Raw genomic sequence first — 26,960 nt, forward strand, 5'->3', positions numbered from 1 at the left:
CATTGAAAAGACAGTGATGTTTCATATTGCGCAGGTTAAAGACTGTACAGTTCTGAAGTTTTCTTTATATTATTAATTGGTTATTGTTCCTGTTTACGACCTTCAGAATGTGTGGTATTCATTGCCATTAAATTATTTTGAGGTAGGTATGGGCGTCCCGTTTGAAGTCCAGAAAACTCAAATCAACACAGGGAACTGCTAGGTCCATGATCTGAACCATAATTTCTCCCTGTTTTAAAGGATATTAAGCTATGGACCCAATAAGTAAACAAACAACTCTATTTCAAATATTCATTTATCTGTTTGTTTTTGTGCGCGCCTTGTCCTTTGTCTCCCATTCACATTCTATAATAGTTCTGAGCGTTCTCTAAAAAATAACACCCAAACAGTGCCATTATAATCAATAACCATTAGCCAGGTGATTCAACAATTATTACGTTATATTTTAATCTGATATCTTCACTGTCGTGTTCTTGGTTAGAGTGACGTTCTTGGATAAAAGTTGAAATTAAAAATCTACCACAGCAATGAGATATTCATTATCTTGATGAACTTAATCCCATCAAATTCTGCTCGCGACAGTTTTTATCCAATGAATCTCCAATCCTTAAAAGGTTCCGCTAGACGACAAGATTTGTCAGTCCGCAACAAACATCTTGACATCTATCGTACTAAACTTACCTTTTCCTATATCGAAAGCCCGCTAGAAGCGGCTGATGTCTTCAAAATTTCTCTAGACCACCACAGCGCTGCCAGCGTGTTAATATTATCTTTTGCCAGCGTATGAGCTCGTTCAGTCCTTTAAATACTGATGAAATTACAGCCCTGGCTCTTAATCTTATTTTCGTCAAATAACTGACTCATTTTCCGTCACATTTCAGAGCGCTTAAATCAGGAAAGATTGTTGACTGCATATTAACTCATATAGATGCTTTGCATTCTTATCCACTGATTTCAGGCTTTTGAAATATAGATCAGAAGTTTGTCTGTTTTGGTCATTAATTAACGTGAAGAATATTGCTTTGTGTTTGTTGGAACGATACTCTTGTAGCACGATACTTTATTTAGCAAAATGTTACAGACTTCTTTTAACGCTCCGAAATTAGTAACTTTTTTTCCACCTCTGGGTCATATGTTCATGTCCTTTTATGATTTATATCTCTTACTGCTCTGTTGACTTTTACGTATTTGTTTCCATTTGCTGCATACGTCACATATCACGACGATTCTTTTAAAGCAGTTCCAAGCATTATTTGATGATGAGCTCTTGAGCGTCGAGGGAGATTTGTAGGGGAAGGGGGGAGGGGGGGCTCAAATGTGATCACCAACTTAAGCTAAAACTCATTTAACTCAGAATCTCAAAATTCAGCATTCAGCTATTTAACATTTCCAAGAGCATCATGATCACACGCATTTGTTTTTATCTCGATACCAATAAGTGCACCATTGATGTATTTGCTGGCTATTATCCATATAGAGATATGTTGCAGACTTACTCGCATAGAGAAATAGAGACGTGTTTGCTTGCAAGCTGGCGTTTTGTTTAGATCCTTTTCTGCAAAGTGCATGAACTAAGTTTACTTGTAATGATTCGTTCAAATAATTACGTCGATGATTGTTTTGCAAATTGGCGTGCAATTATAAGGGAAGTGCCAGTATTCAATGGTTGAAGTCTGATCTTATGTAGTCTAGTTTTAACAACTAACTGAACTCAACTGTCGTGGAATTGGGAAACCGGTCAGGCGAAAATGTCAAGCATATCCGTCTCAGGTGGCTTTTCTGTCATTTTGTGTAGCCAATTACTGGCACGTGATGTGGCGCCTATCCTATATCTAACATAATGCCAACCATGTTGGTCCGTTTTTGGACCCCATGCAGCTATAAACACCACAAAAAATTTTAAAAGATACGCTGTTATCCTAATTGCTTTCTGTTTTCTTAATTAAGTAAGTTACAAGCATAAATTTTTGTTAGAGTTCAAAACTAGCTGTCGACGTACCAGTCTGTCACTGGACATTTCACTTTGACCTTTCACTTCTGAAACTTGCCTATGTTGATTGCAATTATGTATCACATTATTTTCCTAATTAATTTTGACGTTGAAGACCTGCCTGTCATCCTAGTTGGGATTTCGGCTAGGGATATTTTAATCGTTTCCTTCTGATATAAATAAGCTAAATTCTAACCTCTTTACTTTGATGCGATTGAGTTATTCCCAAAGGTTTACACTGAAAGTAACCAATTAAGAATTTATTTCCATTCCTCAATAAATTTGTCGTACAGTTTCTCTTGATTTGGCCACCAGTTATTGTTGCCAGCGCGGCAGTAGTGGTAAAATTACAAAAACAATGCTTATGGTAGAGGATTGATCTGAACATGAAATATCATTTAAGAAAAGCATCTAATAATGTGAAGTTTGTCGTAATTAGGCAACAGACACTGTACAGTGAGACTTTTATCTTTGCTTTTAAATGGCTATGCGACTCCTAGAATTTTACGCATGTGCTAAGCAGCTTAAATATGGTATGTGCAAATATCTGAACCTGCTGCTAGCTAACGCTATAACTGAATCATTGAAGATGTCTCTCAGCATGAAGAATACGAGGCCAACCTCGATGCAAATTAATAACTGCGCAGCGCGATGGTTAATTCAATACACTCGTAACTGTGGATGTACTTTGTTTCCAGGCAGGGTAGCCTTTGTGTAACTTCTCCCTTCATTGTACCAGCCTTGTTTATAGCTGAGGATCATCACCGTTTTATGCGTAAACAAACTGTAAAATACAAAGAGTTGATCAAGGTTATTAGAATCGTAAATGCTGGTATAATAAGTTCATATGATGTGCAGAACTGCGTCGCAGCGTGATCGGAGAATAAGTGGAACCTCGATGAAATTACCGTTGATGCAACCGGGTGGTCTTTCATTTCTTGAAAATGTTTTATTAGAAGATTCAAAAGGTTTCTGCCCATGTTAATAGACACCTTCCAGAGACACCATTCTTGCTTTTTGATGGTTTTAATCTCCAAACAATTTTTATTCCTGGTGCAGTTATTAAAAGAAGATAATTAGAATGTTTTCCAAAAAGCGCTCAAGATTGTGAAGGCATGTAGCTGGAGACCATCTTTAGACCACATTTGAAGCTTCCCCATTGAGACATGCAAATTGGGTTTAACTCCGTTAATTTGTCGTTGTTTGACGTGTGAAACACAGGCTATTAGTTAACCCTAACAATATTGAATAACAAACTTATTTATATTACTGATTTTCACTGATGTCTTGAAAAGTATTCTATGATTCATCTCCCTTTATTAAGCTCTACTCTTATAAAAAAGGGAAAGAAAGAATACAATTATTGCGGGAACACTCATAAACCTTTTTCCTCAACGACATTAAAACTCATTATCATATTCGAACATGTTACTTTTGAGTTGGCCTTTACGTAATATTTCACCCAGAGACGCAGGAACCAATTGCCCCAGAGTCACCAAGCCACCCCACCTCTCCCGCCCCAAGATTTTCAAAGAAGGATTAAATGGCCTTTAAGTTTGGTTTTCTGCCGTCACAGTGCCCTTTATGCCAATGTATTGGTGACTGCTGATCGTGATAAGTGCCCTTCAAAACTTTCTGAACCACCTCACCCCTTCCCCGAGGCATAAGTGCTTCCTATGTACTTGGCATTTGCAAACAAACAAAAGCAAATCGATTGTCGGTCGGCCCATACACGCGCTCTGGGCACCACTGCAAGGGGTCATGTAGCAAACTGTATTCATAATATGACATTCTGTATTCTTTTTATTTTAGATTCAAAAATGTACTTTTTGAGATCACTGCCGGCGATGAGATTGGTCTTTTCCAAGTTTCTGCACGATTTATGGGTGTTGCCATGGAGAAAGTGGAACTTGTTTTCCAGGTAATCGCCAATAAATGTCACCTTGTTTTATCCTCAGAATTTTTGCAGGTCTTATCCTTAACCAATCGCCGTTTGGTTTTAGTCTCAAAACCCTTTTTCGGGCCTTGTTTTATTTCGAGAATTATTCTACATTTAGCGTAAAGCAGCAACCATGGTGGGCAAATCGATTAGTATTTGGAAATTTTTTGGTGTAAAGTAAAGAGCTGCTGACTGGTTTATTGTTATCTTACGATCTAAATGTCACATATATCTTTGCTTCTATCTAAACTTATCCATGTTTTTCAACTCAAGATCCACGATAAGAGCTTAATGACGATCACAGGCTAGTGATTTCCATGTGATTTAAATTGCACAAGTGAAATCTTAATTTAACCTACGTGGGTATCAATTTAACTTCGACAAAATGCTTTATCGAATTAAGCCACATTTTCACCAAAAACAGGATCAGTCGCGCCTTAATTTACTTCAATTCTTTAAAGAGATAATCAAGTTTGCTTTTGCCTTTAGGCCTTCTTTTAGCTGCGTATAACATTTTTCTTTTCTTTTTATTCAACCCGGTGTTTATTTTTGGTGCCAAGAATTTAGAAATTTAGAGGAGAATTTAGAAATTAAAAAGAAAATGCTTTTTAATTTATTTTAACTCTGGACCCTGTCTGTTCTGAGAAAGTTCCCAATCGCTAGAGATAACGTATATTTATGTCCTTTCTCCAATATATTACTCACTGGCTTTCTTTGATTGCAAAAACAGCTTCTAGCGCCCAGTGTAAAGCGATTAAATCCATGCGGCTGTGTTATTGGCCTTGCTGTAATAGAGTTTTGCCATCCCTTTTATTATTTCTCTTATGCCCAGTCTTTGTAGACATTCGACGCATATCGCTGTTAATATTCTATTGAGTTCTTCTAGCATTCGCGCCAAGACGCTGCTTGAAATTAAACAAGAAGCTTTGTTTTGTTTCAAATTAATCCAGAGCCTCTGATAGTTTATTACATCTTCCCTTTTGAATCCAGTTCTTCCACCAAATCCTCATCTTGGGGTTTTATGCCGTAAGACAGCACCACAGCTCAATTGTCTAATTGTTTAATAGACAAGAATTCTCATCTTGATTTGTCAAGATTAGGATTTCTGATCCAAAACCCGTCGTTCCTTCGGATTGGATTAACAGGCATAAGGAGTTTTCCTATTGTTGGTTTGATTTATTGCAACACCAGCCTTGTTAATAAAGAGACTTTTCTAAATTGCAACTGTATATTACTTTTAATTTAATTACGAAGCACAGTTTGAGCATAGCTAAAAAGTAAGGGATTAAACAAGGACTTCATCTGTTCATAGACAAATTGACTGTAACTTATAGAAAATGAAAGCTCCGGCCCTGGTATCCTGTCTAGCCAAAGTGCATCATATCATTTTTCCGTTGACATGAACTTTTTTGATTGTGAGCCTAACTTTGTTCAAGCCCCCTCTTCTTTTCATGTAGATCAATCTGTACCGGCCTCCCTCCTGTGTTCACCACAACTAGCATAGAGAGTTGTTGTTGTTGCATATTTATTTTACATCGATTACAAAATAGTTAGTCCACAAAATACAAATTTACAAGTAAGCTAATCTAAATCGATGGCAAGATAAATAGAGGTCCTTAGATCATTCTCGTATCTACTGCTTCCACGTCATGCTGGCAGGCGTTTCTTTTTCCCACAACCCTCGTAATTAAATGCGTCACGGCTATAAATGCTCGTTACATGATACACTTGTATCAATTAGCTTCAGAAACGTATTTCGAAAGCTTTTTCAATGAATCAATAAGCAGCTACTTGTCTTTAGTGTAGAACATTTATATAACGCCATTGGTTATATGAGGTAGCTCCTACTTTAATCGTATTTTCTCTGCTTAGGATCTGCTGCAATTGCAGTACGAGGGGATAGCTGTTATGAAGATGTTTGGAAAGGCAAAAATCAACGTGAATCTGCTTATCTTTTTGGTAAACAAGAAATTCTATGGCAAATAATTCGGGTAATAAAGAAAAACTGCTGACTATGTTGTCAGTTATTCAATCGTTGAATTATCTAGACTAACAAACCTTACCAATCGATTTTTGTACCACTGCTGTCACAAAGAAATAATTTTGTAAATTGATGACCGAATTGTCTGATTTATGATTGACATTTATCATACATCAAATCTAAGGCGATAGTGATTTATGCAATCCAACATTTTTGTATTACTTACAGAAGCATTGTGAAATGAATTCATAGATTTGGTTCTTAGATTCTATATTTAAGTGAAAATCAAATCTCCTTCTCTTCGTTATTGGTTCTTGTGTTTTCTTGTTGCATTCCGTCTAGTGGAAGAATCCTTGCAGCCAGCTCATTAGTGGCGAAAGAAAGTATATTGCTCCAATTATTAGTCGGTCTCAGATCAATTAGGAAGTTTTAGATTGCTGTTCGTTTGTAAGTCATGAACCGAAATTGTAAGTTGCTGGCTCTAAGAACCATAGCAAAACTGTTTCATTAGAATTTGTTTTTTATTAATTTTTCAAAATTCATTTGGCTTGGAAGCCTGTGCAAAAGGTTGCTTTCCTTCTATACCTGAGCGGATTCAACAATAAAATTGAGTTTTGTTAGGCTAAAGATTTGAAACGAAAACTCCGTGAACGATTTTTACTGAGCTGTTGTATTTTCTAAGAAGAAAAGAATTATCGATATTTTGATTGTGCAGCGCATGAAAATATCGTCTTTTGTTTTTGGATGGTTATTTATTTGCCATCAACCTTATTCGAGTCTCGAAATTGTTTAACCGTTTGCAGTTGTGAAGAGGTTTTTTTCAAAATATAACAAATGATCGAACATTGTAGGTGCTTTGTGAAATTTCGTTTAATAATGTTTTTTATTAAATTCTTATTGATTTATTGATCTTTAACGGTATGCAGTCACAAAGAGTTTTTGCCACGAAACCGCGAAATTCTCAATCGTTGCCTGCCCTCCCATGAATGCAAACCCGCCGTAAAATGGGATTATGTGTTGTAATTATCTGTTAAAGTACGGAATTAAATCCAACAAAATAATGTTACTATATAAACATCAGGAAGTATTTTTATATTAATTCAATTTGCTGTTCACGGAACACTTCCGGACTTCTCCAGTAAACAGGCTGCTACTAGAGGTCTGATGAAATGAATTTACTGACGAATTAAAGCCGAATAGGAACGTGGGAAAATGAAATCCGAAACTAGTGTATTCAAAAAAAGATATCTAATTGTTTTGATTGAAATTTTGCCTGATAAATTATTTCTTGCTTCAGAGTTGAAGAATGTCCTGTAAGTTACTGTTTTCTTGTTGGGCTTCTTGTTTTGTTTTTCCAAAAATAACAAGAAGCATAGAAGCACAAGAACGCAACACAACATAACATACCATAAAATAACATACCATAACACAACATAACATAAACATAACATAAACATAACATAACATTATATAACATAACATAACAGCATAACATAACAGCATAACATAACAGCATAACATAACATAGCATAACATAACATAGCATAACAAAACATAACATATAACATATAACATATAACATAACATAAAACAGAACACGTAATCAGTCATCAGGAGCTTTTTGTGTTATGATGTACGTTAATAGAGCCAGAAATAGATACCTAATTGTATAAAACGATAATTTCCATCCCCTGTCTCTTAAAGAGTCTTTTTCGAGCCTTTTCTTGACGTTGAGGGTGATCAGAACTTGTTCATTGCCTTTGGTCATCTTTGGGCTTTGTTCTGATAGACAGCTTCTTAAAAAAGAACGAAATGAATGTACGATTGTCCAGCGCTGTTAAAGAAGACACTTTCTGGGCTTTGCCTTTTCTGCAAAAAATATCAGGAGACCATTGAGAATTGAAAAACAATTGCATAACGATTCTCAATCAAATCTGCTACCATGCAGAAGAATTGCACGATTTTCAGTCCCGAGGGGTGTTTCGTTAGTGCAATGGTTTTATAGTTGTAGTGTTTCCGTAGAGGAGCAGCAAAGTTAAGTCAATAAACTTTCATACGTAGATTACAGTACTGTACACTCCACGCCATTTGAAGCACTGCAAAGGGAATTCTATTACTATGCTGATTTAACAGAACCCGCTGTAACAAAATAGTGGAACTCGAAAGAATTGCAAGGAAGGCTTGAAGCGTATTTTGAATGCTCAAACGGCTGAGAGCATGCGTTTCCTTAGCTTTGACAGATTATCGAGGTTAGTAAAACTTTGTAGCTTCATTGCATACTAGAAGAAGTAAATTTCGGTTCGAATGAAGGTAACAAATAGAAAACGTTTTTAAAAGACAAAGAAGACATCAACCATTCACGCGTTCTTAAGTCACGTTAGGCCAATTCAGATGGCTTTCTTTGAAAGGAAAGAATGCAATTCCCAAAATTCCTCTTCTTCTGGATTTCTCAACTTTCTTGCGAGTGAAAAAACTTGCGAGATAGAAAAATTATTAATTTGAAGCGAATGTAACAGTAACTATATTAGATTTTAGACATCTTTTTTACGACGTTTCAAGTAGGCACAACTTCAGGAGTCATATAGGCAGTGTTTCAATTTCCATTCTTTGTCTAGATATTGACGAACCTTTAAAACGACTATGATAATCATTAAATCCTTTTTTGTTCCCTATAAATGCTAAGTTCAATAAATAAGATTAGGGCGACGCGTTACAAGAAAGTTAACATTTAAACTATTTGAAGAAAAACAATGGTGGCTGACTAAGTTGAGTAGGGCAAGACACTCATTGAAAACTATTGCGTAAGAAACATATTGTTAACTATAAAACGTTTCATTCCAGTATGTTGAGATTGAAACTGTCCTTCTTGTCCCCATCGCCTTTTTTGAAAACATTATCAAAACTCGTCGCTTTTCGGTGCTATCAGTCGCTTTGAGAAGGTGCAGAATTTGAAGAAAGTTGAAGCAAGTTGCAGGCCTTTATCGGTTTGCAGCTTTGCGGAATCGACCGTATTTTCGACTGCAGCTCATAGATTTTGTGATTTTTCAGCGGGTTACGGCTTCTTCAATTTAAGTGAATAGCGCAAGCTTGCAGCAGCGCGAAGTGCAACCGCGGTGGTTTCCGTAACATCGGCTTTTATACTGAGTCTGCGGAAGCAAATACCATAATTATACTATCTTCATGTATCCTCAAGAGGTATCTTCAAGAGGTCTAGAGAATGATGTAAATATGAGGATTTGATGGACGGTTTGAGTTGTGATATTCGAACAAATTATGTCGAGTGACTTACGTGGTTCATAAAGATTAAGAGTCTCCCTGAATATTCATTATGGGCTTGGGTCTTTCAAGATATACTTACTCTCGCTTTTTTAAGGAAACTATTCGTTTACTGAGAGTATTCAAAGAACTGGTGGTTCAAGGAAGTACCGATCACTTATATAAGTCTCCGTCAAGTTTTGTGCCATCTATACAATAGTCGATGTGAGTCTCCTTGGGCCTAATTAAGATTGCTGCAAATGTTGTTTTGATACAAAATATGCGTTTACAAAATGCCCATCTGAAAGCTATTTAATTTCTACCTAATCGTAAAACCCATTTAAAGGACATGGGACCACCCAAATTTAACAACATAAGGCACAATTTTTTTAAATAGTTTTATTAACGACTTTTAAAAGTACATGATGGCTTTTCAAAATTCTGCACTTTTTGCTTTGCTTTTAACGATTTACTGAACATTTTGCATCCAAACTGTGATAGCTGGCCATCTACTTGCAACAACAACAACGACCTTCAGTGACGTAATGTTTTTAACATCAAATGATACATTCACTGAATATGGGCATCGTTTGATTAAAAAGCCGTTGGTAGTTTCTTAGAAGAGGTAATCAATTATCTTGATTAACACGATGATATGCTTCTTACATATTGCGACCAAATGTTGTTTACATCAGCAAGAAAAACCCACCGTGCGTTCTTTATTTTCATCGCAATGCATTCATCCAATTAACCCATAACTAATTATTCTAAAATGAATATCGCCTTTCAAATATCAAGGCTTATGACAAATGACGACTAGTTCATAACTCATCATCTCTTCCTTATTACAACTAATTTTTTCATTAGATTACTTCATTCGCTATGGTGATTTTTAATAGAAGATCTTCTTACAAGCTTGACATGATTCGATTCCTTTTATGAACATCACCTTTGTTTTCACCTTTTCGTGGAAAGCCAAAAAATAGAACCTGATCTTTTGGCTAATCAGCAAATAAAAGATTCTGCCCTGGATGTAGATTATCTTAATGAAAATTCCCAGATTTCATTGGATTTACTAGCCAGGTGTTCGGATTAATTTCAATGATACATTCAAAATCCCATATTAGATTCCAAATTAGATAGTATAATGTGCCAGTGTTTAGCTTCACGTGAATATATAGCACTATGTTTGATAGACAATGCCGCTCAGTCGATTCCTATCGCAAAATCGTAAACAAGAAAGAACGTTGTTTTGTATTACTTACCCCTATTGAGTCCTACTTCTAACGTATGATCTAGGCGAGCGGTGCATTTAGGCCTGCCAAACATACACATTCAAAAGTTAGCAGATTTGCGGCAATATCTTTACCACTCCTCAATTGAATCAACATTGTAGTTTTTCGAACAGCAGTGCCAAAAGCAATTCTATTTTTGTCGTTATAAGACATGTTTTATTTATTTTTCATTTCATTTGATATGAAATACTCAGCCACTATAATTAGTTGTTTATTTTGCCAATTCCATATGATGCTTGGCAATGGATAAAGCTAAATTGCCTCTATGTACAGGTACAAACTTCCATTCTAAAATTTGACAAATCATTTTGAATTTGCCAATACTTTATTCTCAGGATCAAATTTGCTTTTTTAGAAGTCTAGATTTAGTTCCTTGATTTATATTGGAAATTAAAAAATTCATAAGGACTGGACTGGTAATAGGACTGGTAAAATAAAGGAATTTTTAACACTCCTCATAGCTCTATATTATTTTTTGCAAAAACATTTTAGGCCTTCCGCATCTTGAATAGAATTAAAAAATGATATGACTGAATCTAAAAGTATTCGTAACATCTATGATATTTCAGGGTCAAGAGTTGTCACCCATCACATGCTACTTTATGGTTAGTTGGGAATCGTTCTGTACTCTTCTCTTATTTCGAAGAACAATTTCATCAAAGATTTTTCACTGTTGCTTTCTTTTGCAACATGCAGAAATTCAATGCAGAAACACAAGATATTATCTATGCCAAACTCAATCGTCATCTACACTACTATATACAAAAATATGCTTGTTATGTAACATTTCTATCAGGACTGCATACTTGCGAATAAATGGAGCTTGTTCATATTTAAACATAAGAACATCATAATAAATTCAGCTACCTCTTAAGGGCATTTGCTTCTTAGATTATAAAACAGTGAATTCGTCAAAATTTTGTTGTTAGGATCGGTCATGGTCATGTTTTCGAAGTAGCATGAAGCAAAAATGAAACCACCTCAAATAAATAGGTTACTACACCTTAAAAACTTTTTATGTTCCTTTCATTTACTTAAAGGAAGGCTAAGTTTTATTTTGTAAATGTTAATAACCAATTTATAAAAGTTTTTGTTGCCAACGATTATCTTCCTATCGAACAAACTAAGTCAACTTATAAGAATTAATTAAGAATCTATAACTACTTGAGAAAGTTCAATGCCACAAAACTATATTTTTGGATTTACCAATCTCATGATAGATTTTGTAAAAAGGACGCTTTTTGTAATGCACAACTTTTTATAAAGTTTATAAAAATATTGACGCTCTAAATACTTGAAATTTAAGAATTAATCAAAATATTCTTGATAATTTATCAAAAAGATTTGAACTATCCTTACCAAACTAAGAATGATTGAAGATTAGTTCTAGGCTTAAAACAAAAATTTCTCAAGAATTTTGAGGCTCGGCAGAAATTTACTCTTTATATAAAAAAATTCGTGTAAAGGTTTCTATGAATAACTAGTAATAAGAGCCTTCAGTTTAGATGTAGGGTAAATTGGGTGTTTTGTCTAATTTATGCAAGTTTGTAACAATTCAAGAATAAATTTAGAAAGATCAATAGTTTTTGCCGTATCCGTTGATAACAAGAGAGTCTGAGTGATATGTGGGGCGTGAGTGGAGGTCTCCGTAGCTATGGCGCCTGCTGATGTATGGTAGATCAGAAGATGCCCTTATCATGGACGGCGGCGATATAGTTCTCTTTGTTGCTCTTTCGTGCACAATGTTTGCTTTTAGGTAATATGGGTCATCGCAAGGAACAATGCCATGGGTGTGTTCTTGGCGCCAACGCATGTCGCCATGGTGACAGCAAGTACAAGTGGCTACCTGGCAAGGACTTGATGAGATCTGAGAATACGGTGTCTGAAATGGCCTGCTTGGAGCGTCGTTTGCGTGACTGTAAGAGCCTCGAATCTCGGCTATTGCATCATTGATTGAATACGAAGCACGCGGACGTGGATTGCCGTAAAGCCTTTCTTCGCTTTCCGGAATACGCTCTTTCTTCCTCCATTTAGCGCGTCTGTTTTGAAACCAAACCTATGGGAGCCAAAAAAAGATGAAGATTTAACTTGGTAATGAAAGAAATTTATTCTAATAGCATCGGTTCCTTATTCAATTCTAAAACTTTTTTCCATATAATCATATAACTGACAAAAAGACTACAACTACATCTTCCCCTTCTTAATTCTAGAAAAAAAATTCAAGATATTTGCAACCTTGTTTAAATTATTCTGAATTACAAAAAATTGCTCACTCATTCCTTAAGAATAAAAAGCCTGTTATATAGTTGTTTTGACTTGGCTTTTATTCGACAAGCGTCAGAAAGGGCAAAGATTCAAACGACAAACGCGACACCAAGTACTATGGCAGTAAAGAGATACTGCAAGGCCTGCACTGTGCTTTGTCTGCATTGAAACCATATGTTTATCTTTAGTATTTGTCTGAAGGTGTAATGATTAGAAGCATGTTTTGTCGGAGGCAAAACCATTGACTACGTGTAGATAATCTGACTTAAAACACAAATCTTGTATTGCTTCGTACCTGCACTCTTGCTTCGCTGAGGTCCAGCCTCATAGCTAGCTCTTCTCTCATGAATACATCTGGATATTGTGTCTTCTCGAACGCTCTTTCTAATTGATGCAGCTGATATGTTGTGAATGTTGTCCGGCTTCTTCTGATTTTTCTTGGTTTTTCTTCACTTTCAGTGCTGTTCACAAAAGACTCTTCCTCGCTGCACGAATTACTAGTTTCATCGATATTCTTTGTCTCAGATGTTGCTTGATGCTCTCTCTCTGCAGACAGTTCGTTGTCAGAGTCGACTACAAAACATTTGATATCACGATAACTTGCTTGCTAGGTTGTTATGATGGAAACAATTGTTGTATGCTATTTTAGCAGTTCTGAAGGTTCTGTGCAAGAAGCAATCGTTGCAACATCTTTTAACAGTTATGTTCAAATTTGAAAGCATATAGTATATATAGCCTAGATAGCATATTCAGCTATATTTAAGCAATAGGTTTTTAGAAAATGTAACCGTATATTCTACGGGAATGCCAACTGAAACAGAGAGAGACTAAACAGTGTTCTAACTAAATCAGTTGTTCCGAGGAATCTCGGAAAATCCATATGTTCTTAGAAATGAAACATTAGTGAATGATTGCAAGTTGAAGAATTTTGTGGACGAATGTTGTTCAATTTTGTTCAAATATAAAGTAGTTCAATTTTGTCTTTAAGAAATGTGATTTTCTACATTTATGTAAAGCGTTTCTGTTCTACTGTTTTCGTTCTACGTATCGAAGTAAATTGAGAATATGCACAAATTACATGCATCACAACAGTTACTTCTGTTCACAAGACTGCTTTGATTATACTATGCAAAAACGCCAGCTGCAGGAATGCCCTATAATCAAGTTGATCCTGCAGTTGGGGGGAGACTTGTGTGTTGTGCATCAAAAGATTATCCCAAATACATAATGTAATATCATCGTTAACAGCGAAATATATTAATCCAGAATCTGAAAAATTCAATTTTAACTGCACTTTGTCAACGCTGAGAATATATTATCTAGCTTCAAGGATGCAAATTAATTTAGTCAGAAAGGTAGATAAAGCACCTAAAAATCGTTGCTGCCATGTTGTTTCAATAAAACAGGTGTTAAGAGTGATTTCTTTATAACCAAATCATTAATAACCTTGTCTCGTAAACAACATTCCGTACCAAAAAACTGAAGCAAATTAAGTTTCCTGCTAAGCTGCCATGTAATGTGTTCATATCCTTTCAAAATGGCGATTCTTTTTACAGATAGTCATCTCCTATAATTTTATAATTTTGTGATAGACCACAGATCAATTAAGTTTTCTATGATTATTAAAAATAGTCTCCAAAGCAACTTAAGGTTGTTGTCTAACAAAATTGAAAAAGATAAAAGAAAATTTTTTATCTGCTTTTGCTAAAAAAGAACATCATGGAGCAATCTCAATACGTATTGAAAATCCTTGTTATTTTCGTTAAGCTTTTCATAAAATATATTCGATATAACACGCTATCGACGAGAGCTTTAAAATTGAAAAGCTTCCAAACTGAGAGCAAACAACCCTCTCTTTGACTTGGCAAAACATTTTACAATGTGCTGCTCTTTAAGAATCGTTTGGTAAATTTTATTTGGTAAACTTTCCAGAATTATGAGATGTTTTTAATCTTCAAAAGCATAACGAAAACTGGTAAATATAATTGGCATCCACAGTAAATCTATAGATACAAGATATTAATTTTTGCATCAAGAAAGCAAAAATGAGGGTTCAAACGTTGACAATGTTTTAACGAAGCTAACCCCAAGATCTTTTCCAAGCAATAGGATACCAATTTCAGGTGCTCAGTTCACTCAAACAGTACAATTTCTAACAAGAAAAAACAATTAATCTCTTAGTTATAGCAACAACCTTACCTATATAATGATACGAATATACTTCAATTGTATATACAAACTTGAAAGATAGCTTATGATGTAGCGTTTTGAAGATAACCAAAGCTAAAGGCATTTAAAACATCAAATCCATGAGCTTGAATGTGAAAATCTGCCGTAAAGCTAAAGAAAATTCAGGGTCTAAATAGAATATAATGACTGTTTAAGAGAGGTACATATAGGTACTTGTTGGTGTTGCAAAGGCCAATGCAGACTCTACATTCATTGATAAGTTACTAGCAATACTTATAAATCTTCTTTTATTTCCAGTTATGATTCGTTTTGTTCAAGTCATTCGGGTTTCATTTGACTTTTATCGAAGGTACAATACCTTATTTCTGATCGTTGCATACAATTATAATAGTTCTTTAGCAAAGAACAGCAAATTTTTTTTGATTCATAAAAAAAGCTACTTCGTCAAAAGAACCCATTTTTCCAGACTTTTCTGAATGACTGTAAAATGCAGTACTTGAAAATCTTCAAAGCACCCTACATATATGTTCTGTTCCTCTTTTACTTCTTCAAATGATTATTATAGCTTCAGTAACACCCTTTCCCTCAAACACATCGAATGCTCTGGTCATACAGAAAACATGCACAACGTATCTTTCTTTGTTGTAAACCAATGTCGTTTCAAAGGGGAGAAGATGGTCGAATGTTAGAATGGAATTTTGCGTTTGTATTCCAGAGCTTTTGGCTCTGATCGGAAAAGTGCTACGGGCAAGGGTGTGTTTAATCAGACGTTAATGGAAGGCTGTGCATGCATGGATTTTATCGACCACTATCGTTCGATTCGATCGTTTCTCTTCCTTGTCATGATTTATGCACATACCCAAATGCTTACACAGTTCATTCCGCACGGAACTGTCAGTGGATTATTGTTGCTGTCGTAAACTTAGCATTTTAGTTAACTGTCACCATTACCTCCCATATATTCTTTTCAAAGTACTATTATCGGTAGATGAAGAACTGCTTTAAAAAGAACATTGCAACACTCTCTTTCACTTTGCTTGCATGAAAAATTGCAAAAGTAACAAATGTGTTACTTGTTAAAATAATTATTCAGTAGGCTAAAAGAAACTTAGAAAATACAACAAAATATTATGTAGAATTTTTCTATTTACTGTATTATCAAATACTTTTGAAAAAATGCCAATGAGCTTATACAGAATAGAGATATTCACAGTAATGTATGAAAAATGTATCTTCAAGAGTTTCTAGAAATCCAAAGAGAAGTCTTCAGATCTTTAGATAAACTCTCAAACAACCTTATCTCAAAAAATGACCTCCCATTTTTGAAGATCAGGTTCGGAAATAAGTTTCAATATACCACAAAGTATAGTTGTTTTATTTTTTGATGCCAGAAATACCTAAGGTGTGATACTACCAATGTGTTGGTGATAATTTTATATTCATTAGCTTTCATATACTTATCTAAATTGTTGAATTCTGATAGATTAAAAAGCCTCGTCCAATGACCTGTATGGTGATATAATACATCGTAAGGGAAAAACAACGATATGTTATGTATGATTACTGAAATAGTAATGAGTATGTGTAGTACTTTAGATGAATCTTTGATGAGGCTTTTTAGTTAACCAATTTTTATAGTTATGCTTTGGTTCACAGATTTATCATAGGAAAGGACACTGAAAACATAAAAAAATTACTATGTGAATCAGACAACAAGATTTTAAGCAGTGTTAGAGATTCAGGAAAATTCACACTCCGTTTTCTCTCTCAATCACTCGCCCCGTTCATCCATACAAATCTTCTTGAGGAAGACAGTGTGAATGAAAAGAAGATTACGTACAAAATGCGAGTAGGTCATGCCATGCAATTAAAATCCTGTTCTTAGCGAGAAGGATAAAATAACAGCGTTCAAATAACGCACAATAAACCAATAAAAGTAAGCTCTATAGCATGCAAATTAGTCGATTATAAATTATAACTGCTAGGATATAGCTTATCCTTTTACACAATCGCGATTTGCATGATATTGTGGCATCACAGTGCCAATTCAAATGAACGAAAGAATCAACGCGGGATTTATAGCTGGGTAGCCACTGCTAGTGTCTTTTGTAATCGAAGTCAAATTTTAATCCAATATCAAGGCAACATCCTACTGCAAGTGGAATTTGGGATTTGTGTTAAATTTCCTTGAGCCTTAGTTTTATTGATCATTCACAATATGTCGTGGCTGATGTGAAAAAGCATTTAGCGCTCAACATGGAGTGTCGGAAGACATATTGTCTTATTTGGGTGTGTGATAAAAGAAAACATTGCTGTTTAATTATAAAAAACTCTGCCGAAAGAATAGACCATCCTTGAAGATCACGAGGCGCTCAAAAACTAACGTTGTACGAGATATCTTCTAAAGACGAAATAGAGTAGAATCTTAGTTTGCATTGCACAGCTTTGTTACAACACCAGTGCTGCAGCATTTTTAATTCGATTCTTATCTTGTATGTTGGAAATAATATGTGTAATAAATCAGCCACCAGGAGTTTGTTAATAGAGGTTTATAATACGACAAAACCAAAAGAAAAACTAATATATGTAGTCATAAAATATAATGATAAAGTTTAAAACAATTTAATCCATTAAGATTATCTGGATGAAAATCAAAATCTTGACATTTCAAATGCGATTTCTATATAAAAAGATTTGTGGAAAATGGAATTGTTGTTTATTTTTATTTGAAGGTCCCGAAAGCGAATTCCTTAAAGTGTTCACATTATATTTGAAAGTATTAATCAAATGATTAAAAATCACTTTTGATAAGGAGACAATGCTGCTTCTCTTTGAAGCGATGAAGTTAATGTGTTTGTGCAAAGGAAACATAGGCGATCAAAAACAACGAACAGGGTGAGGCATTTGAAGCAAAGTTGATATTTGATGGTACCTTCTGCATTTCTTGCACAAAAACGGGTGTGTTTTCAATGTGTGGTACTGGCAGCTTCTATTTCATATTTACGTTATATTTGGCACACAACACAATGTGGTTATGTACAAAATTTTTGGTGCTAAGCACTCAGATCTTCTAAACTTATCCAAATTTTGGTTTATTATTGTTTCTTCCGTACAGCAAACTTCACCTTAAATGATTTCTCTTTTTTCAATATACTTGACTTACACTTTTGATATCAAGTTTTATGGCAAACAAGGTTTGGTAGGGTCTACATGTTTAAAGGTACAGTAGCCTGTCCCCTCCGTGATTGGATAATTCTTACTGGAAAGCCTCGCCTTCAGAAGGTCTTCCACAGCCTTTTAAGCATCCAACCTTAGTTATTGTGGGTAAACGCGACAGAAAATGCCTAATCTTTTTATCATCGAAACTGACTTAGACGTTTGACACCAAAACAAAATTAACTGCAACTCAATCATGGAGAGTACGCTATGGTGGTTCTTCATTCTGATTGGTTATTTGTGCATTAAACAAACGATGGTTGAATACTGTGGTCCCGAAAAAAATTCTGAGGATAATGGGGGACAGATTGAGCATCTATAACACAGTAAGATCCATTGGCATTCCGCCCAGGCAATAGAACAGAAACCCTTACATGTGGTCCCCACATTGTTGCCTTTTCAAAGGGCTTCAGCGGGGGTCGAGCCTATGATCTTATAAAGGGGGACAATAGTCTGTATTAAACAAAAAATGCCATAGGCCAAATGAGTGTACAGATACGAAGATGTTCTCCTGGTGGATATTGACTTTTTTGTTAAACTAAATGGCATGTTGCCCTCACCTGGAGGTGTTCATAACCATAATAGCAATTGATATTAAATTCACATATCAAATTGCATCAATTTAGTTAGCAGACGTTATTTGAATTGATTATTAATTACATTGGGCAAATAGAGACAGGCTAATATTATAAATCTTGCATTATAATTGCCTAATATACAAACTACTTCACATCATCGAATTGCCCTTTTTAATGAAATTAAAAATTGAAGTTGAAAAGTAAAAGCTCTCTGTCTACATCTCACTTACTTCTCAAAATTGCATTTTTCAATTCTTTTCAAATGCTGACTTCTAAGACATTCTTGTCAGATTAACAATTTCAAAGTTTCGAAAAAATCCCAGGTGAGGAATCCTTCTTTTCTATTCATATCTTGGATTTATTTAGATTCCAATAAAAATATAGCAAAATATAGTAGCTTTTTATGTGCTTCCAGTATAATGTTATCAGCGAGAAATCTTGAATGACGTCAAACGTTCAAGCAACTTAATAGCGTTTGCCATAACATTATCATATTATCAAAGAAAAGATAATTCAATATCTTAATCAAATGAATAGGAGACACTTTTCATTCACTGCCTAACGAGTGAGATGGAAATATAAGGGTCTATAATTAATGTATTATCTCAGCTTTTGTGACTTAGCTTTCTGTGAACAATCAATCCATATTTAGTGAGACATTTGGCATGTTTCAAAGGACTTTCATTCTTATAACCCATTAAACTTATCGTAAAATCTTGTTTCGTGATTTTCCTTGACGCGATAGTTGACCTGTCTTTGCATACACGAGACAGTCAAGTGCCACGTGGTTTGTGTTTGGATGCTTGGCATTAAATCAGGACATGAGCATGGACGCGCCCTGCACTGTAGCCCCATCAGTTTTTTGCTGAAGTATGATTTCAAAGTTGTGGTATCAAAGATAGTTGTGCAAAAACTAACATAAAAGTTTGCCAATTTGTCTAGAGCCCACCCACCTCAGAATGTGCTCCTGCCTCTTTGGTAGCTGCAGTGAATATCACGGAACGTCGCTTGTTCATTATAGAAAAATGACGTCAACAGGGGCCTCCTCAAGTTTCAATCTTATATTGAAATTAAAGGCTCTTGCGCAACCGGCATGCTTAGTGGCAGCTGTCTTGAGAAATTGATTGTGTTTTGTATTTTCTTGCAGTACGATGTTAGGCCGGTTGCAAAGCATGCCGGTTGTTGAAGAGCCTTAAGATACTCCCCAATGTACGTAGATTTTGATGCAATTTTATGCAAAAACTGCTTTGAAAGATTTGAACCCCTTTTGAATTAATCAAAAACACTAAAAAGTATACAAAAACTGTTGATTAAAGTTGATGACCTATTTAGGGATTATCTTGTTGTGGGATGGGGCGTTAACCCCCCCCCCCCCGCCAGTCTCACACTTTTTCGTTCCATGAAATTGTGAATCTCACTGTTTTCTAACTAGAAATATCGTGTCCCCTATTTCGCTCCATGACTGTTTTTCTTGGAACAGCCCTGCACCCTGCATAAAAAACGGCACTTGTTCTGTAAATAAATACAAAACCAGCGCAAACCTTTAACATTAGATTTTGAAAAAGATATATTTCATGTACGTAAAATGAATGGTATTAATTGCTACTCTATATCATGTAGTAACTTTATTTAAAAAATCACATTTTATAAAAAATGTAACAAAGGTACAGTCAAAAGAATCTTTTCACAGAAACCTTCAAGCATAGAAAGTTGGATTGAGCTTTAAGAACAAAAGGCCTGTGAGGATACAAGCATTTATAATGTGATGGTTATTACATAAGCTTGGCAGACTGGCAACTGATTTTTCGGGCCCAATACGATTTAACATTTATGGATGGCCTAAAATCTCTGTAAGGACGGAAAAAACAAAACAACTGCATTGTATAGCAGGGAAAGCATCAGAATACAACGCTTCTCTCTAGTTCTGTTCCTATATTACCCCATTAAATATTAATTAGCTGTAAATCTTCTCATATCAATAGCTGTCAAGTTTGCAATGGAAGTTGAGTATCAATACATATTCTTAAAATTCATCATTCTGAACGCCTTTCAACTTTTTAATTCATATGAATGATGGTTTTTATCATGAAGATTTTCTCATGAAAATTTAAAGTCAGAAAACATCGCAGAAATATGGTGTAACAAATCACCACCTTTTTAACTGATATGATGTGATAATGTTACATAAAAAAGAGTTTTGAGCTTCTTAAACAGCTTTCAGTTCTCCCATTTTAAGTAGGAGTGGCAGAAGCTTTACCCAAATCGGTATGAAGCCTTTTGAAATGAAAAGAAATCGGTATGAAGAGAAATACAGAAAGAATTTTGCTTTGTTCTTTATAGAAAGAACTAAACTTATCCTTTAAATCTTTAATAAAACATATCAAAATTTATTCATAGCCTGTCTTACATTGTTGAAGAAACAAATTAGCATGCAAATTTAAATATGATTTTTAATCTCATGTTGCAAATTGTTTGCAATACAAAAATATTGATATTTGAGAGTTTATTATGACTAAATAGGGTAGTTTCTTAAATGCTCAAATTCAAATCGATTCTGCACTTACAAAGAAAGATGACGACAAGATGAATATGATGATAGTAGTGTTAGTGACATACTTTAAAACTCACGAAAGATCTCTGTTTAAAGACTTCATGTATCATAGGCAACATTGTGAAAGCTTTGGTGTGCTAGAGCAGGGTTATAATTCTAAAGTCAAGAATATTCGGATCTCACTTCGATACCATCTACTTAAAGTATGAAATGATAAGCCTTCTTTGTCAATTGCAGATGGCAAAACAACAGCATGAATATCCAAAAATTGTTTATTTTGTTTGTGCTTCAGGACTTTTTAAATGCGTAATGTATCTCAAATTCAAAGTAACTCTAGCAAATTTAATCTTTCCAAGCCTCAAGGTTCCATTTAAATCTATCTTAAGCAAAGATAATGGAAAAGGTTTTCCAACAGGTGCGCAGTCATCAGTTTGGTTAAGAAAGCCAAAACCATTTCAGATGTGTTCATTTTCACGCCTGACCTGGCTATTAGTTGGTTCAAGATTCAAATTTCAAGAAATTTCACACAGGTAATTCGATTTTTGCTTTATAAAGCAGAATCTTCAAGAAACAGTGTTTTTATTACAGATAAACCTAAACTTCTATTTGATTACAAAAAATCAATACAGTTTTCAACTTGTGGTATCAGATGAAATGACAATACCAATGAACAGTTACCTTAACTTAAAGTCACATGCCTTTGTTGAAACGGACGGCTTTGAGCTTCAACGCTGAGTTTAACGCTAATTGCGATAGTCAAGCATCTGAAGCATCTGAAGCCAATATGGAATAAAACATTATTTAACAGACCAAAAACGGTACTCTTAATAATCTTCATAAAATGTTTTGAATTATAGACTATAACGGTACTCTGTATTGAAACCAAATGGTAAGGTCTGTGATAGATTGTAAAAGGAAAATTATGCAGATATGAGGTGAATATTTTTAAAAAGGTTTATTTTGTATGTCAAAATATAATTATATAGAGATTAACTCAAAGAAAGCAGAGTAATCGTGTTCATATGATCAAGGAATGTATAATCAAAGATTCTCTTGAATTCGGCCTACCTCTGCAAATATTTTTTCAATTTTTGTTTATTCTATCAATTAACGACATTCATTGTTTCAAATACAACAATCATGTGACCAATAGACATTAAAACAATTCAATAATACTGTCTGGATTGCCAAAGAAAATTTTAAGCAACGATTATTGCGTAAAGTGTTATGGGTTGAATGATCCAACACATATATGTGAATAAGAATATAAACACATCCTTTTCTTTCTCTGGTACAATCGTTGTTGCAAGCGTTAAGGATTTATAAACCCTTAGAAATATCCTTGCAAAAGAGATGAGCTCAACAATAAGGTTTAATATCTGTCTTATTTTGAACAGAATGAGAGATTTCAACGTAAAAAGTGTCACTGCATTCCCATCGCTAATAAACATGTAAAGAGACCCTAGTTTAGCTAGTCAGGAGAGTCTAGAACATGATAGACCCACATAAAAAATAGCTTTTATAAATGCTTATAAAAAATGACAGTCTTAAACTGTTATTTTTATATTATTTAACCAGTCAGTTTTCCACAATCAGTTAAAGAAGTCTTGAAGAATTTGTTAGCAGCGATTCTTGTTACGTAATAGGTTTTCAACAGTTATCCGACTTTAATGAAAGTCTGGAGACTTTATATGTGTTATTCTGTGACTTCATAAACAGCGTGGGTATCTGTGATTCTTCTGAGTCGTATAAATAATTTTATATAAAATGCAGAACTTAAGCAGCTGTATAGCAATCTATATATGAAACGAATAAGCTTTGAGGTTGAAGATTACCTGTGAAATGAGAATTCCATTACGTTCTATTTCGGAGTGAGACTGTTACGATATCCAAAGATGAAATTTTATCCTGAATCTGAAGACAACTCTGTTGGTTGCAGGATTTTACAGAGGATATAGGCTCATTGTAAGTTCCTAAATTTCAAATGCTGTTAGTCTTCTTAAACGAATTTATATTTCAAAAGAACATTTCGAAATCGGGTCCATCTGTTTCTGCTCTTTATTGACTATCATAAGTTAACCATATTTTTAGAAATTAGTAGATAAAGCTTGTGAATATGTACACTCTAGATGTGAGCGATGTATATGAAAATCATCTTTCATCTGTAAGCATATATCTTTACTAAGTTAGTGGAATAGTTTCTTCGATATACCAATAAAGGAAGATGCTAAGCAATCGTAAAATTTGCTTCTAAATAGTATTTTTGAGTATTTTTAGAAAAAACAGAATATCTTCATTTAAATAAACTTGGAAGCAAGTACATGTATCGAGCACATATCATAGTTTAGCACAGTAAGTAAAACTAGGTGCAGCAAAAGCACGCTTTGACCATACAAAGCATGTACTTCTTAACTTAAGCAGGGTCTTCTCACAAATTTGTTTGCCTCCGGCAAAGTTATTTCGATGTGTTTGGGCACTTTCTTACTTAAACCTTGCTATTCTCGCCCTTACACATATTGAACTCATGCAAATCACATTTCGTACCCTTAGTAGTATGAAATGCTATACTTTTTAGAACTAGAAGAAAAAGTGCTTGGCATTTAAATTGATCGCTGCTTTTTCTTCTTTGCAGTATATTTCAAACATGCTACTTTTAAATTCAATTTCTTCATTTAACTAACATACAATGTTGAAATGTAAATACAAATCAAGTCAATACTTTGGGAATGCTGAAACTTGAAATTTTTAGTTTTTGGTGTTTACTTGCAGGTGATTATTTCCGAAAAAAGTATGGAATTGTCTTACCTGGTTGCGTTGACAGCAAAAGCTAGGGACAGGGAATGCTTCTTGCTGTCTTTCAAACTCTATTAGTAATTGTTAGGCCTAAGAACTGAATAGCTTGCTAAAGATTTCTCGATAGAAAGGACAAAAAAAATGCTTGAAGAAATCTAGACTAAGAAGCAAAGGTGTCTAATACGCTGCAAATAGTTTAGTTTGTAGAAACTTTGCGTTTAAGACATTTGAAATGACATTAGACTGTTATGCATTGATCAAAGAGCAGATTTTCGGAGCAGCAGCAAAGCAGAGAAGCTTGCGAACGTCGTCTACCAAGAACTTAAGGCTTTCCCTCTTGAGGTAGTTGCATATGAAAATCATATCAATTTTTGTCAAATTCTGTCAGATTTATTTCAGAATAGGAAAAGCTGTAACTTGTATAAGAATCTTTCAGATGATCATAAGTTTTTCCATTTGATTCGTTAGCTCTCGTCCCATGCTAATGAAATATTAACCTTCCTGAATTAGGAAGATAGAAAATATGTTTTCTTTGACCCATTGCCGTGCTTGTCTTCCCAATTTGTTAAAATACTGGATCTTTAATTTGACTATAAGCGAATTTTGATCATTCTTTTCGATTTAGATCATATGCTCTTTAGCGCAGTCTGTTGAAAAAGCCATCCTACAGCGCTTATTATTAACAAAAATGAAGGAAAACACTCTGGATAATTGTTGTGTTCTAATTGAAACGAAAGAAAAAGTGGAAGGCTAATCAACACAAAGGATAAGCCGTGTGCCTTGATTCATTAAGAAGTTGGCAAACTGGAATCAGCCACGTTAGTTAGATCGGGAGCTCTTGCTATTTCTGCCAGTCTTTTAGGAAATAACTATGCTAGGTGAAGATGCCTCGCTTTTGGCATTAATATATATCAAGAAAATCCTATGATAGGTGTCCTGTCAACTCAACAATAAGATAATTTATCGTATACTCTTTACTTAAGTCCAACAAGACTCCGTTTTAACCTAATCGAATTTCTAGTTGACGTCGTGTATTGACCTAATATTATACAGTTTGAAGAAAAATAGCAGAATGAGTTTTGAATTGCTTTCGTATTAGGATGAATTCATTAAAGAAGATAGTTTTAAATATCATACAGTCAGATGCTAGTAACAACTTCCGTTGGCCAAAAACTATTGAGTTTGTAAATTTTTTCAATTCGTATCATTACATAAACCTGAAAAATAAATTGAACAAGATTTTTGTTCATTTAAAATGTTTAACTCTGAAAGAGGCAAATACCATAAGAAAGATAGAAATTATTCTCCAGGAGTTCGTGTTTTCTAAACACTGAATTAATCCTGCATAAACAGTAAACGATCAATTGATTATAACTGCTTTTGACTGCTCACCTGCTACCGGCGATTTTTGTTCAAGTTTGTCTCTTCTTTCATGCGGTGACAATCTTTCTTTCGTCTCTGTCACAACACTGTCCCTTTGTTTCATTCCCAATATCTCATCAATAGAGTATTTCAGCCTCTTGCTATTCCCAGTGCCGTCATTCGTCGTCAACCTGCAATTTTGGGGTGCTCTCTTCTCCATGCTGGTGACACTTTGTGCCTTGGTTTTCACTTCTAAAATGGCCGCTTGGTTTGTCCTCCGCATTGGGCTGAATTGAGATTTGCACTGGCCAACTAATCTGCTTTGAGAAGTATTTAATGAATGAATCAGTGAAGCAGGCATATTTATTTGTTGGTAGATTTCGAGCGTATTGTTGACTGATTAACTCAACAAGATCTCCAACGTTTATTTTTCAATAAGCAAAACAATGGTTAAGTGGGGGATAATCTGCTAACTAATATTCATTTGATTGAGATCGTGTACTTCCATCCGTCTGATTGGGTTTCATTATCCAGACGACGTGTTTGTCGGATAAGAAGTAATTTATTACCAGGAGCCTTTGCGCGCTGTCATTTTCCAGGTTCTACTGAAAAGCATTTTCTTGGTATCAGCTGCAATTTCACCTCAGCTGGTAAATAGCTGAATACCTTGTATTTTTACTTTTTTTTCATGTAATTTTTGTTCATATCTACAATATCAAAGCGGTGAAATGGCTTGGCGATAGTTTGCAACAAAATGAGAATAACAAAGCATCGTCTAATTCTAGAATTGATAAACTTAATATGGTTGGATTAATTTATTCTGGCACTGGAACTGTGAAATTTATAACTGCAAAAAAAGACCTAGTTAAACATTTATTTTCTGTTGTTTTGTAGAAATAATTGGTGAAGTATAAAATCTCTCCAGCCAAAAAGGCTTAAAACTGTCAAAAAAGTGAAAACAGCCAATTTGGGAAAAACACAATTTGTTTGCTATTTTTATTTATATATTTGACATATATGCATTATATTATATATATTGCGCTAAACACTACATAAATTATTGTTTATTACATACATAAGCTTTGCACAGGGGCTACCTTCTGCGTTTTTGAAAAATTATCCTCTTTTATAACCAATCTCATCTATCAATTGCTTCATGGATTTTCCTAAATCTTTGCATAAACTCAATTGCAAAATACTTCTTTTTATCTTAAGAAATCGATATTTTATCAGGTCGATGCATGTTATTTAAATTGTATCGCGAAATATCGTTAATGCAAAAATCTTGGATTAAGATATCGCCTGTTATTTTTGCCAATGATGCATGCATCAAAGAGAAAGATGGCAAGCATGGCTTCCGAGGCCAGATAAGGGAAAATACAAAAACTTATATATGTGCACATGACGCTGCCATTCATTGCTATGAGATATAATGATTTAATATGTGACTTGATATGCTATTAGATAATGAGCAATACTGTCAGTGTACAGAGCTGGACAATATCAGTTACTTGTTATCATTAGTAAAAGATCAAACATTATGTG

General features: G+C 34.6%; 2 protein-coding genes across 4 annotated transcripts in view; one reads left to right on the forward strand and one right to left on the reverse strand.

Annotated features, from left to right (window-relative positions):
• The window catches only part of LOC135687303 (ras GTPase-activating-like protein IQGAP1), a 54,601-nt gene extending 48,384 nt beyond the window's left edge, over window positions 1-6,217 (forward strand). For 2 of the 3 annotated variants that reach the window (XM_065203833.2, XM_065203832.2), the window contains exons 40-41: window positions 3,803-3,911; window positions 5,802-6,217. In XM_065203833.2, coding sequence (XP_065059905.2) covers window positions 3,803-3,911; window positions 5,802-5,915 — 223 coding nt within the window. In that variant the 3' untranslated portion in view covers window positions 5,916-6,217. Of the gene's footprint in view, window positions 1-3,802; window positions 3,912-5,801 lie in introns of those variants that run through there. The other variant, XR_010516182.2, reaches the window with a different exon arrangement.
• Window positions 6,218-9,572: 3,355 nt separating this feature from the next.
• On the reverse strand, window positions 9,573-25,937 carry LOC135687309 (uncharacterized). Its single transcript, XM_065203838.2, has 3 exons — window positions 25,446-25,937; window positions 13,021-13,298; window positions 9,573-12,516 (listed from the first exon to the last, which is right to left on the reverse strand). The coding sequence occupies exons 1-3, from the start codon at window positions 25,774-25,776 to the stop codon at window positions 12,037-12,039; spliced, it is 1,089 nt and encodes a 362-aa protein (XP_065059910.2). The 5' UTR covers window positions 25,777-25,937; the 3' UTR covers window positions 9,573-12,036.
• Window positions 25,938-26,960: the final 1,023 nt, after the last annotated feature.

The sequence above is a fragment of the Rhopilema esculentum genome, chromosome 20 (assembly GCF_057945365.1).
Source record: "Rhopilema esculentum isolate cy_ngs chromosome 20, ASM5794536v1, whole genome shotgun sequence".
Classification (NCBI taxonomy): domain Eukaryota; kingdom Metazoa; phylum Cnidaria; class Scyphozoa; order Rhizostomeae; family Rhizostomatidae; genus Rhopilema; species Rhopilema esculentum.